Here is a 17,277-nt window from a genome sequence, read left to right on the forward strand (position 1 = left end):
TCGTCATCCGTCATTGTTCAGATTTACTGTTTTATTGTTAAATCGGAATGAATAATTGACGAAAAGACGAGCTGTATTTATGTCTAAAGCATTGGCCTTACGACAAAGCTATATTGATAATGTGAAGCGAGCATAATAGTGTTTAAGAAGCTTTGCCCTTTTTCGTATATTTTTACCCCTATTGTAACGGGACAGAAGCCTCCGCAGTTAAACCATACTAAGTTCTTGTTCTCTCTTTCTGAATGGACGAAGGTTTCGCTTAAGTGTGGATGTGTTTGTGTCTTTCAGTTTGTGAGTAAATGTGTGCGTGTGTGTGTGTGTGTGTGTGTCTGTCTGTCTGTCTGTGTGTGTCTGTCTCTCTGTCTCTGTCTCTGTCTGTGTCTCTGTCTGTGTCTGTGTGCGCGCGCGTGTGCCGTGCAACACTGACGGAAATGTTATCCTGTAAAACGATCCCAATTACTGAACGAAGACAGATACTGTAGGAGATGGAGACGAAGTAGAAGATGGGAGTTCTATTACTGTGAAAAGAATTCCACAGAAGAAGAACAAGAACAAGATTCAAGATAGAAAAACTTTATTACTCAAGGATAAAGATTTTAGGCATTGTCTTGTCTTCCAATCTGTCCTTGTGACAACAAAAACAGTAACGAAAAGACACAACAATAATAACAATGGTAAATACTACCACCACCACTACTACTACTACTACTGCCACTACTACTACTACTACTAATGATAATTATAATACTAATCAACGGACCATCATCATCATAAAGATATAATGAAGGGAACACTGTCACACACTCACACCCACCCACCCACACACATATGCACACACTCATCCCCAAACACACACACCCTTATGCATATACATATCTGCACATATACCCACATGCATGCATATGTCTACATGTACATACAGATATGTATGCATATGCATACATAAACATAATTAGGTATCAAATCATATTGTAGTACATTACAGATCATATTGTAGTACAATAGCAGATATTGAAAAAAGAAAAGAAAAAAATCAAGAAGTAAAGGGGTTATTAAGACTGTCAAATTAATCACCACACAGAATACAGGAAAGAGGCACGACTGAAATGAAAATATATAAACAGAGCAGAGAAATATAGTTATATCACTGTACATATACAACAGTGATGCAGGAGAAATCTGACGCTGATGTGGCAGGCAATAACATCCAATCAATAGCTTGCATGTAATACATAAAAATCACAAAAGGTTGAAAATAAGATGAAACACATTAGTGTATGTAAAGGAATAGACAGCGCATACATTTCACAAAAAGGGCATGATGTGTTTAGGCCGGTTATATTTGGTTTGGGGGTCTATTGTTTGTGGAGCAGAAGTTTTCGTACCCTTGATTTGAAGGACGATAATGAATCGCCCGTCTTGACGAACTTCAAGAAGAACAACAAGAAGGAGGAAGGGGGAGGAGGAGGGGGAGGAGCACAAGTCCAAAAGAAGGGGGAGATGGGGGAGAGAGAGGAGGACAATGCCACGCTGTCTGGAAGAGATCAGCATGAAATATTCACTCCCTCTCCCATCTGGAACCGTATCATAAGCTGCTTCACTGTCCGTCCACAAAGCCTTGAAAAACAAGAACTCCATGGCTCTGACGACAGGACGCAAATAAGATTATGCCCATCATTTTATTTATTCATTTATGTTTTGACTAAAAAGCACATGCGCACTCACCCCCTCCTCAGTCGTCACGCACGCGCATTGACGGTGGTGTGTGTTGACTGACGTGTTTCAGCCGGCATTTGAAGCGTGTTGTGTTTGCTGTGGTGACTTCGATATAACGGTTTACGTAGGAGGCTATGTATTGTGATTCTCGTGAGCCAACGAGATCATGTAATATATACACATACGCTTGCGCGCGCTCGCGCATACACACACACACACACACACACACACACACACACACACACACACACAGCAGGTGTGTTTTCTTTTTTCCCGCTTCCTGCACAAAGTGAAGTGTATGAGTTTACGGCTCGTACCAGTCGTGTTTTCGTTTGTCACAAACCGCGAAACTTGCATGAGGCATTTCTCAAACGATCCGATTGGATCACATTTGGCACACTTACCAATCGGCTTCAGGCTATTTCAGGGTGCTTAAAACTGGGGAATTGTTATGGTTAAGAAGGTTTAGGGTTTCATTGCCTCTTACGGCAATCGGGGCAGTGAAGTCATGTCCACTGTACCTTAGGGCTCGTTCGCCTTGGAAGGTGGGGCTCAGTCCTCTCTTTCCGCCGTTTTAACCTTCTTCCCCAGCCCAAGTCAGGTACCCGTTCTCACCTGGCTCAGTGGAATGAGGAACATCGGAGTAAAGTGCCTTTCCCAAGGACACAACGCCGTGCTAAAACGGAGCCTCGAACCCTGATCACTGGTGAACACTGGATCGTGATTCCAAGGTCTAACCGACTGTGCCACAGCGCCTCTGTGTACAATTATGTATGACGGTCAGTCGTTTCTCACTATGACCATCAGAACAGCAGAGGAGCTAACTGCTGTCCCGACTATCTGGGCTAGAACTGAATAAAATGGAGATTGTCTTGCCCAAGTTACATCCCCCACTCTCTCGGCCAAGAGGGTTTTAGGACAGTCGGCGTTGGGATGGTTCCCAAAGGCCGATTTGCTCCCATGGTTGCAGCACTAAGAGCCAGTGCAGTTTTGCCTCCTAGTTTGAGAGTCATAGTCCTTCACAAAAGACTAAGCTGTAAATGATTTCCCATTGCAATGGAGAAACCACTGATAATACGTGCGAACATCTGAAGTTTGGATTTCGACATGATGAAAATAGGCAATATCGATGTTTGGAGTGCGCGAGCAGCTTTAGCAGGATATGAATGTGTGGTGTGTGTGTGTGTGTGTGTGTGTGTGTGTGTGTGTGTGTGTCTATGTCTTTCTCTGTGTGTGCGTGTGTGGGTATGTGCGTGCGCGATTTTGTGCTTGTATGTGTGTATGTGTGTGTAGTGTTCGAATGGGGGGAGTGATTGTTTTGATCATATGAGGATCAGCGGTTGTTATAATTATAATCACCTTATTCCGTTACAGAAAGTCCTGACGCTTCGACCCTGATGCGTGTACGAGTCTCAAGTGTGTGAGTGCGTGTGTGTGCATGCCCACGCGCGCTCGTGCGCACATGTCGGTGGCAATGCTTGGCTATTGAATGATAACAGTTGATTCCCTTCAAAACTGACTGGTAGACATGATCTGCGCCCAAATTAGTGCACATGATTTTTTTTTCTCTCTCTCTGAAAAGCTATGATGTGGATTTCATCATTGAAAACTTCTCTCATTTTTTCCGTTTTACTTTTTTCTTTCTTTCTTTTGCTTGCGTTTTGCTGGGTTGTTGTTTTTTTAAAGTACTGATCATAACTGCTCGGTCATCCCACCCCAGCAGGGTGGTCGTCAATGCCGGGACTGGCTCCGAGGCCTACCCTTACCGGCCATCAATGATCCATGTCAAGTTGAAATCATGGTGAAAGCGAGAGGGAAGGGCAAGCTTTAAAGCTGTTCCAACCCTCAGCGGAGCGTTTAAATCGTCGTTGGGAGGAGGGAGAGTTGTCGTTATTAATCATTCCCCGCCATCTGTGTTGAGCGTCGCATATCGAAAAAGATCGTGGTTTGCGTGTGTGCGTGTGTGTGTGTGTGTGTGTGTGTGTGTGTGTGTGTGTGTGTGTGTGTGTGTTTCTGGGATCGGTGGCGAGTGTTAAAGTGCAGAGAGAGGGAGAGAGACATTGAGAATAGAGCGAGAGAGAGAGAGAGAGGCAGGCAGGTAGAAATTGAGAGAGAAAGATGGGGAGACAGATGGAGAGAGAGAGGGGGGAGGGAGAGAGGGGGAGTAAAGACAGAGAGAGGGAGAGAGACAATGACATAGAGAGAGAAAGGACACAGAGAGAGAGGCAGGCAGGCAGAAAATTATATACATTTTATTTAAGGATAGTACTGTAAATAAGTAGTACAGGCTTCTACTTCATCACACACACACACACACACACACACACACACACACACACACACACACACACACACACACACACACACACACACAGGGAGAGTAGAGGGATCTAAGAGACAAATAAAGAGAGTGCCGAACAGACAGACAGACAGAGAGACAAACGGCCCTTCACAAACAAACAAACAACACACACAAAAAAGCATCGAGCGAAGATGTATGTGTAGATGGGAACGCTCACTCACCACAGGTTTTCCACTCCTCATTGATCCGATAAAATCAAGCACATGGCTGTGAGAGTGACTTCTGGAAGGGAAAAAAGAAAGAACGAAAAAGAAAAAAGAAAAAAAAAGAAGAAAAACACACGCACTGACACACACACACATCATCATCATCATCAGGACGTCCCATATTTGTAATTACACTTGAGAGGTGAGGTGACCGCCTCCCGCCATGCACTTCCCCCATGCATTTTTCATCCCCCGGTAGAATGTTTATCACGGGACCGAAAAAACGTTTAGCAGGCTGTTGCTGCTGCTGCTGCTTGCAGACGATCTCTAGTTGACACCCTATCACACCCCCCTCTCCCCCCTCCTCCTCTCCACCGCCCTCAGCCTCCCCCGCCCCACACACAGACACACCAGTCCACTAACCTCATGCACTCTCTCTACTGTCGGTCTATGTTTCTCAGTGTCGGTCGGTCTGTCTGCCTGTATGCCTGTCTTTGTGTCTGTCTCTGTCTCTCCCTCTCTCTATGTTTCTGTCTCTGTCTGTCTGTCCCTCTCTCTCCCTCACCCCCTCTCTCTTTCTCCCTCTCTCTCTCACGGTCTCTGTCTCTCTGCCTGCCTGCTTCTCTCTCTCTCTGTGTGTTTCTATGTCTGTCTGTCTGCCCCCCCCTCTCTCTCTCTCTCTCTCTCTCTCTCTCCTCTCTCGGCTGTGTGTGTCTGTTTCTATCCGTCTGTCTGTCTGTCTGCCTGACTGCCCCCCCCCCCCCCCCCCCCCCGTGTGTGTGTGTGTGTGTGTGTGTGTGTGTGTGTGTCTGTCTGTCTGTCTCTGTCTCTGTCTCTCTCTTTGCCTCTCAGGCTCTCGCTCAAAATCTCCTTAAAAAAAAAAAATAAAATAAAAAGAAGACAAAAAAGACCCTCTTCTCCGGGTTGAATTAGAGTGAGGAAAACTTGCAGGCGATGAAACGATAAAACAAACGTAAAAAACAAGCCGCCCGCCCCGCAGTCCGAGTCAGGTGTGGCAGCACAAATGGCGCGGGGAATAAAAACGGGCCATTCGCGAAAAAAGCCGGAGACAGAGATCCGCAGCCTGCGTGTAAACGGCAGTCCTCGAACATAGAAGAAGAAGGAAGGAAAGGAGCAGTCGGTCAAATAAACTCCGGACTCACAAACAAACAAATAAATAAAACACTGGGCTACTCCCTCGATCGTAAAAAATCGCCCGTGATGTGTCCGCACAACAGACATACAAAAAGGCCGAAACGAGCGCGTGCGCACACACACACACACACACACACACACACACACACAGAGAGAGAGAGAGAGAGAGAGAGAGAGAGAGAGAGAGAGAGAGAGAAGACAAGTCAAGACAAGACAAGACAAACTTGTGATTCTTTATTATCGAGGATAATAGATAAGCACTGGCGCGCTTTTTTTTCATCCAGTCCCCGCCCTGCAACAGAGTCTACACTACATAAAGCTACTTTATATACTATGTCATTGTATGCACTACACAATGCTACTTAAAGTCATAGAATGCAAGTACTATACGCTGAGAGAGAGGGGGGACGAAGAAACTAAGAAAGAAAGGGGTGGGGTGGTGGTGGTGGTGGTGGTGGTGATAGTCATAAACACCAACGAAAAAACTGTAATCGTACGTATAGTGCGTGCGATGTACTTAGTGTGTGTATATGTAAGCTTGGAAGATCAGTGCCATTGAATAACCCGTTTACACGTGATGACAGTTGAACAGCATTCTTTCATAGATTTATTTTGGAGCATTTGTGGGTGCCGGAATTCTTGTTAGACAAGACAAGAACCGCTTTGTTCAGGTTCAAAACAGTGGCAAAATAAACTGAACTGACCCGTCCGGCACTGACACATCATGTACCATTTATATGAGATTATGATTATACTATATACAGTTGTCGACATCCTGGAGACAAAAGGAAACTAACTAACTAACTAAATAAATAGATAAACAAACAGATAAATAAGCAAAGTCTTATCCCGGCAAGAGAGGGGGGGGAGAGGGGAGGGGGACGACGAAACTAAGAAAGAAGGGGGTGGGGTATTTCCAGGTATCAAGTTTGTGTAAGTCGATCTTTTCTTGGAGAAAGTCAGCTCATTAAAAGGTATGGACAGCAGTAAGACTACTGATTGGTTACTTTTTTTAAGTCAGTAGGGTGTGATAAATTTAACTATTTATGCCTCTGGGTTGTATTAGTACATGATGCATTTGATTATTCAGGTGAAGAATAAAAATGTTCGCTTCATAGTCTGATAATTAGCATGATTGACAAGCTATACACAGATAAAAACCATTACATATCGGCCCGGGTGGCACAGTGTCAAATCGAAATGAAAGCACGAAAACACTTTGGAAAGACTGGTGGAAGCACTCGGTTTGTGTGCAAGAAAATGAAATTGATAAAGAAACAAAAGAAATTGTGAGGCATGGGGCGCTACCAACGTGGTGACAATCATCTGTTACATCAGAGTAGGCTCCCTTGGAAAAATCGAAAGTGTGCGTGCTGTTGCCCACGAACATACTTTCATTTGTTGGGAGAAATCAGACTAACGTTCATCACAAGAACAGGATGACACGTCGATCTGCGGACGATAAATACGTGGCTAACTTGGACATATACGATGGTGTTACCAAGGATATGTTTCTGACCGAAATTTACCCGAAAGTACGTATTGTGCAGATCATTGTTTCAGTGATAGTCACCATCACATTAAAAGTTTATTGTTTTAGTTATGATTTACTGTTAGTAGCCGATAGAAAACTGATTTTTTTTCCACACACGAACTCGGACTAGAAGTTTATATACTCTTATTTAGGTAAATAAGAGTCCCTGTTCTTGCTATTGTTGCTTTGTTATTGTACTGTGGATGGAAGGTGGCAGAATGGTTATTGTACTGTGGATGGAAGGTGGCAGAATGGTTATTGTATTGTGGATGGAAGGTAGCAGAATGGTTATTGTACTGTGGATGGAAGGTAGCAGAATGGTTATTGTATTGTGGATGGAAGGTAGCAGAATGGTTATTGTATTGTGGATGGAAGGTGGCAGAATGGTTATTGTATTGTGGATGGAAGGTGGTGGTTATTGTATTGTGGATGGAAGGTGGCAGAATGGTTATTGTACTGTGGATGGAAGGTGGCAGAATGGTTATTGTACTGTGGATGGAAGGTGGTGGTTATTGTATTGTGGATGGAAGGTAGCAGAATGGTTATTGTACTGTGGATGGAAGGTAGCAGAATGGTTATTGTATTGTGGATGGAAGGTAGCAGAATGGTTATTGTATTGTGGATGGAAGGTAGCAGAATGGTTATTGTACTGTGGATGGAAGGTAGCAGAATGGTTATTGTACTGTGGATGGAAAGTAGCAGAATGGTTATTGTGCTGTGGATGGAAGGTAGCAGAATGGTTATTGTGCTGTGGATGGAAGGTGGCAGAATGGTTAAGACCCTCATCTGTGATGACAGAGTCTGTGAGGGTCTCTGTCCAAATCAGATCCCCACCCTTTCTCCTGTGTTTTATGAGAAAATTGAACAGAGCATCTTGTCGTTCGAATGAGATGATAAACCAAAGTCCCGTGTGCAGCACACACTTGATGCACTGGAAAAGAACCCATGGCAAGGAATCCACTCTGATAGGTGCACAAATGTACATGCGTGCACCAAAGGCCTGACTAAGTGGGTCAGATTATGCTGCTGGTCAGGCATCTGCTTAGCAGATGTAGTGTAACAAACATATGGATTTGTCTGAAGGCAGTGACACCTTCTTGAGAAACTGAACTGAAACTGAACTCAGGGCAGGCCATCTTTCTTTTCTACTCTTCCCCGCCCCTTCCCCTCCCCATGCCTTTCATTAACTCCAACCCCCTTGTACCTCTGGGTTAAAAAAAAAAAAGGGTTAAGTTGGCTTTTACAACCATCAGTCCAGTGAAGTTATGTCCACTGTATCAAGGGGTTGGTACACAAAAGTGGGGTGGGGGTGGGGTGAGGGCAGTCGTCTCCTTCAGCCATTTTAATCTTCCCATCCAAAGTCAGATAACAGGTCATTCACACTTGAGTGGAGAGAGGAAAATCAGAGTAAAGTGCCTTTATGGGCACAGCATCACTGATGGGGCGGTGAACTCTGATCACTAGTGAACACTGGATCTGAAGTTTGACGACTTACCTATTCTGCCATGTTGCTGTACTGTGCAGCGAAGGCCGGCGATCCTGCGAGGAGTGGAGATTGGCGAGTGCCGTGAGAAATGGACGGTGGACTACATGGCAGCCAGAGGGGGCTGTGGGGAGGTCAAGGTTCATGTGGCCGGCAACCCTCAGATGGACTTCATTCACAAAAACTTTCTCTACAGGTACCACCAGTGTGTGAATGTCTTTCAGTTTAGTTTCAGTTCATAAAGATGTGGTTTGATGGGCTGTAATAGCCTGAGTGGTTAAAGCATTGGACTCTCAATATGAGGGTCCCAGGTTCAAATTTCAGTAACAGTGCCTGGTGGGTAAAGAGTGGAGATTTTTCTGATCGCCCAGGTCAACGTATGTGCAGACCTGCTTGTGCCTGAACCCCCTTCATGTGTATACACAAGCAGAAGATCAAATATGTATGTTAAAGATACTGTAATCCATGTCAGTGTTTGGTGGGTTATGGAAATAAAAACATACCCAGCATAGATACCCACAAAAACGGAGTATGGCTGCATACATGGCAGGGTAAAAATGGTCATAGATATGAAAGCCCACTCGTGTACATACGAGTGAATGTGGGAGTTGCAGCCCACGAACGAAGAAAGAGAAGAAGATAAAGGTGTGGTTTAGTTGGGTTATTATTATTATTATTACTACTACAACTACTACTACTTTTTTATATTATAATCATTATTTATTTATTTATTTATGTACACTTATAGCTGACTTCATCAAGTTTTTGCGCCTTATACATATTATTAGTAGTGGTGGTGGTGTTTTTTTTTTTTGTTTGTGTTTTTTTTTTTCTCAAGGCCTGACTAAGCGCGTTGGGTTACGCTGCTGGTCGGGCATCTGCTTGGCAGATGTGGTGTAGCGTATATGGATTTGTCCGAACGCAGTGACGCCTCCTTGAGCTACTGAAAACTGAAAACTGAAACTGGGTTGACAGATGCTGTCAGACCTGTATGGTGTGTTGTTGTGTGGCATGTCATGTTATGGTAGGAAAGGGTAGGGTCAGACAGAACGTTGTGGAAGGTATTGTTGTTGTTTTTGATTTTATTTATAAGGCACGATAGTTCATAACTGTGTTGTGCAGTGTGGAATAATGTGGTGTAGAATGATATTTTTCTTTAGATCAGTGTCTTGTAGTCATTTTAGAGGGAAGAAAAATATGCAGTAAATTGTGGGGGTGCTATGGCATTGCCATTGCTATGCTGTGTTCATATTGTATGCAGTTTTGAATATTCCCCAAAATTCACACAAGGCGCATACAAACACACACAGATGATAAATTTGTACTATTCTCCTTTTTTTACATTTGTAAGATGGATCTTCATATTGTATGCAGTTTTGAATATTCCCCAAAATTCACACAAGGTACAAACACACACAGATAATAAATTTGTACTATTCTCCTTTATTTACCTTTGTTAGATGGATACAGTATGCATGTAAGGGTGTGTTGTTTTTTTCTCTGTGTGGTTTTTGGATGATAACTATCTTTCAAAAAAAGAAAATCACTACATGAATGTATTGAATTGTTTCAGATCACTGCCATTCTCAGATTTTGTTCGCCGAGCAGCTGAAGAAAAACACACAGACTTCTTCATTGATGAGGTACAGAGTATAAGACATGAAAAACACTAATTAATTGTTTTGGTCAATCCGGTTCCTGACACAGAGCAATATTCCAATAAGTGTGTTTTGCAGAAAGATTTAGAATGTATTCCAAAGCTTTCCATTTTGTCATTTTCATGCAGTAATTTATATTGTATGCTTATTATTATACATAATCTATTGAATTATGCATAATTGTGTTTATGTTGAGGTTAGTTTGGTTGTTTTTTTTTATCCTTTGATGAAAACATCATGGGCTGGTCAAAGCGGAAGGTAGCAGAATGGTCAAAAGGAGCAGAATGGTGTAGATGCTAGTCTGCCGGTGCAGTTCTTAACTCTTTCCATACGAACGGCGAAAGAGACGACGTTAACAGCGTTTCATCCCAATTACCATCATCAAAATATTGCAAGCGGAACGCTCTTATACTGAAGAGGTGAATGTTGACAAAGAATACCACAATTCTGACGACAGAAGCTAAAGGTTGGGTCATTCAGACACCCACTGGACATCCGAGGGGTCTGTGTAGAGGAGAAGAGAGGACTGGCAGTACTGAGTTAAAGTACTGTTATGTACATATGTATGTCTGAACAGAAAGAGGTGTGCTATGTATGTCTGAACAGAAAGAGGTGTGCTATGTATGTCTGAACAGAAAGAGGTGTGCTATGTATGTGTGAACAGAAAGAGGTGTACTATCTTCGGGCACTGGGGGAGGATCCGAGAAAGGATATCGCGGACATTCGTCAACAGTTTCCAGAGCTCGCCAAAGACATCGTCTTCCCAGACTTCTTTGAGCCAGAGCAGTTTTTCTCCAGTGTGTTTCGAATAGCGTCCAGAGGTCTTCAGCTGTGGACCCACTACGATGTATGTGTTCAGCTTTGTGTATTTTGCTTTACACTATATTATTGATATCCGTGGAATATCTTGAGTAGTATGGTGATTCATAAATCTGTGGAGATTGTCATAGTGATCTGGCTTTTTTGGATATGTTTATTAAGATAAACAACAAAGTGTCATCAGTTCTATGATTATGGTAACTGTACCGGATGTCACTTGTTATACCATTGCACTGTGGATGTTTCCATGTTCACTGAATCAGGGCCTTGAGAACTTACCTTAGGTTTGTATGAAACATTAATGTAAAATGAAATAACCTAAATAAGCAACAACAAAAAAGTAAATGCATCAAAACATGATGGAACTGGAAAGATACTTAGAAGGCAAATGACTGAAATAAAACATGAATAGAAATGGGCTGTGTTCAGTGAATCTGTGCGCACTCACACACGCTTGCATACTCACACAGGTTTGTGAATACACACACACACACACACACACACACACACACACTGCTGTAATCAAATGTGAAAGCTGTATTATGTAACACTGTAACGCTAACAATGAGGTGCTGACGATAATGTCGTGTGATCTGTATCGTAACAAACCTTATTCAAACAAACACCAATGCAGCTGTACAACAGATAATTAAAGCACAAGCTAAGTTCATAACCATGCCCTAATGTGGACACTTAATAATGAACTGGCTGTAATTATATAAAAAAAATACTGGATTGGAATACAGAAAAGATATGTAGAAGTGAAATAAGATGGGTGGGCAAAAAGTTACATACACTACGCATTTCAAATTTCAAGTTCCCAAACTTATTAATTTCTCTGTCTCTGGACCATGCGATTGGAATGAACTTCCTCTTTCGCTTCGTCAAGTCTCCACACTCAGCTCTTTCAAGTCTGGCCTTAAAACCCACCTTTCCCAAAATAGCCTCCCTTCCCTGCCTCTTCCTTGTCTTTAGTTTCTACAGTTTTAGAGTTATGCATGCTTGTGAATGACTGGTGTGAAAGCGCTTTGATTTGTCTCTGCACAAGATTCAGCGCTATATAAATACCATTATTATTATTATTAACAGGAACTTTGCAAGTATACCACCAGGTTAGTATCAATATTTACCTGTGCATAGTGCTTACATGGGTGTGTGCTGTGTGTGTACAGGTGATGGACAACCTTCTGATCCAGGTGACAGGGAAGAAGAGAGTGGTTCTGTTCAGCCCTCAGGAAGCTGAGAAACTGTACCTGGAAGGTATGTCTTCTTCCAAGCGGAGTGTTAGCCCAGTGGTAGCGCATCCACCTAGGAAGTGAGAGAATCTGAGCGCACAAGTTCAAATCCCACCCTGGCCAGTATTTTCGCCCCCTCCACTAGAGTTTACATGGTGGTCTGGGCACTAGTCATTAGGATGAGAAAATAAATCGAGATCCTGTATGCAGCTTGCACTTTGTATTTGTATTTGTATTTCTTTTTATCACAACAGATTTCTCTGTGTGAAATTCGGGCTGCTCTCCCCAGGGAGAGCGCGTCGCTACATGACAGCGCCACCCATTTTTTTGTATTTTTCCTGCATGCAGTTTTATTTGTTTTTCCAATCGAAGTGGCTTTTTCTACAGAATTTTGCCAGGAACAACCCTTTCGTTGCTGTTGGTTCTTTTACGTGCGCAAAGAGCATGCTGCACACGGGACCTCAGTTTATCATATCCGAATAACTAGTGTCCAGACCACCACTCAAGGTCTAGTGGAGGGGGAGAAAATATCGGCGGCTGAGCCATGATTTGAACCAGCGCGCTCAGATTCTCTCGCTTTCTAGGCGGACGCATTACCTCTAAGCCATCACTCCACTTAAAACTCCACATGCACATGTAAAATAACCCATGGCAACAAAGGGTTGTCCCTGGGAACGTTCTGTAGAAAAATCCACTGTGACAGGAAAACAAACACACTTGTTGGCAGAAAAAAAAAAACGAGAAAAAAAAGGGTGGTGCTGCACAGTGGTGATACACTCTCAAAGATTCCATGATCACGTGTCAGTGTTCAGTGGGTTATGGAAACACAAACATACCAAACATGCATTTTTTTTTTTTTTAAATTTTATTAACAGATAATGTGTAGCATATGAGGATAAGTCACACACTTTGACTCCTCATTGAAACTGAAACTTTGAAATCTTCATAATGTGGGTTGGGGTTTCATTACAGGAATCCATACAGTGACTTTTGCTGTGACAATTAACCTGATACTCCCCAGATATTTCACCAGAACAAGTGTTTAGTTATTCAACCTGTCACCATACATTGTAGGTGCAAAGACAACCATACTTTCACTTAAATCATCAAAGCTCCCATTCATTTTGATTTTACTTCCAGCAGATTTTTAGCCTTTGTCAAGAAAGGATTTGGACATATTCTAAGAATTGTAGAATTTCAACCACATATGAATAATTAAACAACAGATTTATTTTGAAAACATTTGGCTGTTGTAGTGTTGTTGTTTTGTTGTTGTTGTTGTTTTGGGAGGAGGGTTGTGGAATTTCAACATACTCTGCTTAAGAATGGAATTTCGACCACATATAAACAAAAAACAAATAAATAACCAATTTAATTTGTCATTTCAAAGTTTGGCAACTGTGTGGGGTATTGGGTTGTTGTTGTTGTTTGGATTTTTTTTTTTTCAATCATGGATAAATGAATAAAAACATTATAATTTTAAAAAAAATTTTCATTGAAAAGTTTGGCTGTTGTATTGTTGTTGTTTTTGTTTTGTTGTTTTGTTGTTGTTGTTTGTTGTTGTGGAATTTAGATCACAGATAAACAAATGAATCAAACAATAACATCTGTCCCAAAAAAAGTTTGTATGGTGTATTTGTTCCCATGATAGACAAAGGAGATAGTCGTGTTTGTTTTGTTTTGTTTTTGTTTTTATTTTTTGTTGTTTTTGTGAAGGGGACAAGTCCTCAGTGCTGGACATCGACCAGCCGGATCTCCACAGGTTTCCGCTGTTTGGTGAGGCCTTGAGGGTTGAGGGGAGACTGCAGCCTGGAGACATTCTCTTCATTCCAGGTGTGGCCTTTTTTTTTTTTTTTTTTTTTTTGACAGGACCAGTAATTCCCAAATAATCTGCGTTTGTTTAACTCACTCAGTACGGCCAGTCCTCTCTTCTCCTCTACACAGACCCCTCGGATGTCCAGTGGGTGTCTGAATGACCCAACCTTTAGCTTCCGTCGTCAGAATTGTGGTATTCTTTGTCAACATTCACCTCTTCAGTATAAGAGCCTTCCTCTTGCAATATTTTGATGATGGTAATTGGGGTGAAACGCTGTTAACGTCATCTCTTTCGCCGTTCGTATGGAGAGAGTTAACTGAATATTTGTGTATGGTGATTATCAGAAAGAGTGGAGAAAGGGGTGTTATTATAATGTGAAGGTGTGGGGGTTGTTGGGTTGCTCATGTGTGTGTGTCTGTGTATGTGTGTGTGTCTGTATGGATAAACATTGTGATATATAGCCTCTGAATATGTTTTATGCTTTTTATGTGTCAAACATTGTTTTTATTCCTTTTATAAGTAATGGCGTGTGTGTGTTTGTATGTTATGTTTTATCATAAAGCGCTTTTAGCTCCCTCTTAGGAAGGAAAGCACTCAACAAGTATCCATTATTATCTATATATAATAGACATTGGGGAAGGGGATGAGGGGGAAGTGGATCTGTGGATGTTTTTAACCCCTCATCCCCATGACAAATAAAATAATTATTCCAGGAATTTTTATCCCCGAGAGATACATTACTGTTCAATTTCTTTTTGTCAGTTCAAGGAGGCTGGTGACTTTTGAATCTGTTTATTGATTGATAAATAATAATAATAATAATAATAATACATAGTTTCTCTATGGCGCCATGCTCAAAGCGCCTTACATTGTCCAGTAGACTATAAACATGCCTTAAAAAACCACATCAACCGCTATCTGACAATGGAAAACATCCAGTGTGTTCGTATGAATGAAAAAGCACACTTGAGAGATGAATCAGATTATAAAAGCTATGAAGTAAATAAGGCTTAGATTAAAACAAAATACATTTCATAGAACACACACACACACACACACACACACACACACACACACACATATATATACACACACACACACACATATATATATAGATGTCCCTCCCTTACAGACACACACACGCTCACACACAGACACACACACGCTCACACACAGACATTAGATATCAACTGCACTGAAAACAAAATTGCATAAGCATTAAGATATTTCTTATTTTCTAACATAGAATTCTGTTCGGACATACTAACATGCCTACACACTTACACACGCATACCAGAGCACTGTACCCTCACAAACACATGCACACACGCACACACGCACACACACACACACACACACACACACACACACACACACACACACACACACACACACACACGCCCATTAAGAAATAACCAGATAGAAAAAATGCCATCACATCTAAGACCAAAACTACAGATTATGATGATAAGAATGCAAGAAAGCTTGCAGTAACACACAAAGGACCCAGGGACAGCTGTTCAGCCCTGTGAGTGAGTGAAAGAGACACAAACCACACGATCACTGCATGGTACACTGGAACAAACACAATAACAAGCAAAAAAACACACACACAAAAACAGAAATAACTAAACACCTGTCGACCACTTAAGAAAGTAATATCATGCATCTTCATGAGAATACACAGACAAACATAAAAATATAAAATGTATATGCGGTAAGCAAATAACTGTAAGCAATCTACTCATTCATTGTCCGAGCATAAGACCGTTAATTCCAAAAGATGTAGTTGATGACTTTTCTTCCAGTATTTCATTAGCCACTGAAAAGATTTTGAATGATTATTCATTGCTTACAATGTTTTCAGAAATTTTAAACTCCAGTCCAGTTGGTATCCTCCTTTGATGTATTATAATTAATGTTGTTATTTATATTTGCATTGTTGTAGGTTAATACTTGTTGATATGCGTATACATATTCTCCCTCCCATGACACCTCATTCAATACACACCACAATCTCTTTAGACTTTTTCTTATAATAATATACCTTTCCTCTGATACATAACATGAACACTTTTTTACAATAATATTCACATGCACTCCCTTTCCTTTATACACTACTTTACTCCTTTCCGTCTAAAAACACTTATAGTGAATAGACGTTAAACTGAAGATAAAACACAGACAAACAATTGTGCAAGAATGGAGTTTTTGTATGCTTGTTTGTATGTTTGATTTAGGTTAGATAAGTTGTTTTTTTTATAATTTTCCCAGCCCTGTGGTTCCACAACGTGGTCTCTGAGGAGTTTGGCGTAGCGGTCAACGTGTTCTGGAAGAACCTGCCAGCTGAGCTTTATGACCACAAGGACACTTACGGCAACAGGGATCTGGTGCCAGCCCAGAGAGCCATGCAGATCGTGGATGGTGCCCTGAAAGGGCTTGAGAAACTGCCGCCAGAGTACAGAGACTTCTATGCCCGCAGACTGGTGCTTAGGATAAAGTCAAAAGCGTATTGTAAAGACGGTGATGTGTAGCCATTGTTGTTATGCTGGGGTTGGGAAAGTGTGGGGTGGTGGTGGTAGTGTGATGTCTGTGAGTGTTTTGATGGTGGTAAAGTGTATTATGAAATTTTGTTCATGAGAGAGAGAGAGAGTGTGTGTGTGTTTGTGTGTGTTGGTGTGGAGCATGTGTGAATGGTATTAGTGTGGAATGTCTGTATGTGCAAGGCGCATTGTGAGTGTGTCGGTGTGAAGTATATGCATGGTGTTTGGAATGTGTGTGTGTGTGTGTGTGTGTGTTTGTATGCATGTATGCATGTGTGTGTGTGTTGCAAGTTAGGTATTCCAACAGACTCTGCAGACAGCAAATAAAATTTCTTCCCTGTATTTATCTGGAGGAGTCGTGGAAACATCTTCCTTTTTTCTGTTGTGTCCACAGATTTATGAGAATGTGTTTGTTGGTTTTTATATGGGTTTTTCTATATTTGGTTTGTGTGTGTGTGTGTGTGTGTGTGTGGATGCATGTGTGTACGTGCTTGCTTTCCTTCAATGAAGTACACTGAAGACAATGATTATTATACTCTTTAGTAGCTAATGCTCAGAGAGTCTTGAATAAAGACTGCTGTTTTGTGGTATCAGAGTATGTGTGTTTGTGTCTTAGTCTGGGTGCTGTGTGTATAAATTTCTTTGTTTGTGTCTTAGTCTGGGTGCTGTGTGTATAAATTTCTTTGTTTGCTTCTGTCTCTCTTTCCATGCCTCTGTCTTTCCATCTCTCTCACTAACATCCATGCCCCCCCATCCCCAACACCCGCCCCCCCTGTCTCTCTCTACAGTCTGTCAGCGAACTGTCTCTCC

The 17,277-nt window shown here is 41.8% G+C and overlaps 1 protein-coding gene across 1 annotated transcript; it reads left to right on the forward strand.

Moving 5' to 3' along the window:
- The first annotated feature begins 6,731 nt into the window (after positions 1-6,731).
- LOC143292144 (tRNA wybutosine-synthesizing protein 5-like) lies at positions 6,732-17,045 on the forward strand. Its single transcript, XM_076602331.1, has 7 exons — positions 6,732-6,914; positions 8,438-8,592; positions 9,970-10,039; positions 10,719-10,901; positions 12,046-12,133; positions 13,825-13,941; positions 16,199-17,045. Exons 1-7 carry the CDS (start codon positions 6,819-6,821, stop codon positions 16,456-16,458), a joined length of 969 nt encoding a protein of 322 aa, XP_076458446.1. The 5' UTR covers positions 6,732-6,818; the 3' UTR covers positions 16,459-17,045.
- Positions 17,046-17,277: the final 232 nt, after the last annotated feature.

The sequence above is a fragment of the Babylonia areolata genome, chromosome 18 (assembly GCF_041734735.1).
Source record: "Babylonia areolata isolate BAREFJ2019XMU chromosome 18, ASM4173473v1, whole genome shotgun sequence".
Lineage (NCBI taxonomy): Eukaryota > Metazoa > Mollusca > Gastropoda > Neogastropoda > Buccinidae > Babylonia > Babylonia areolata.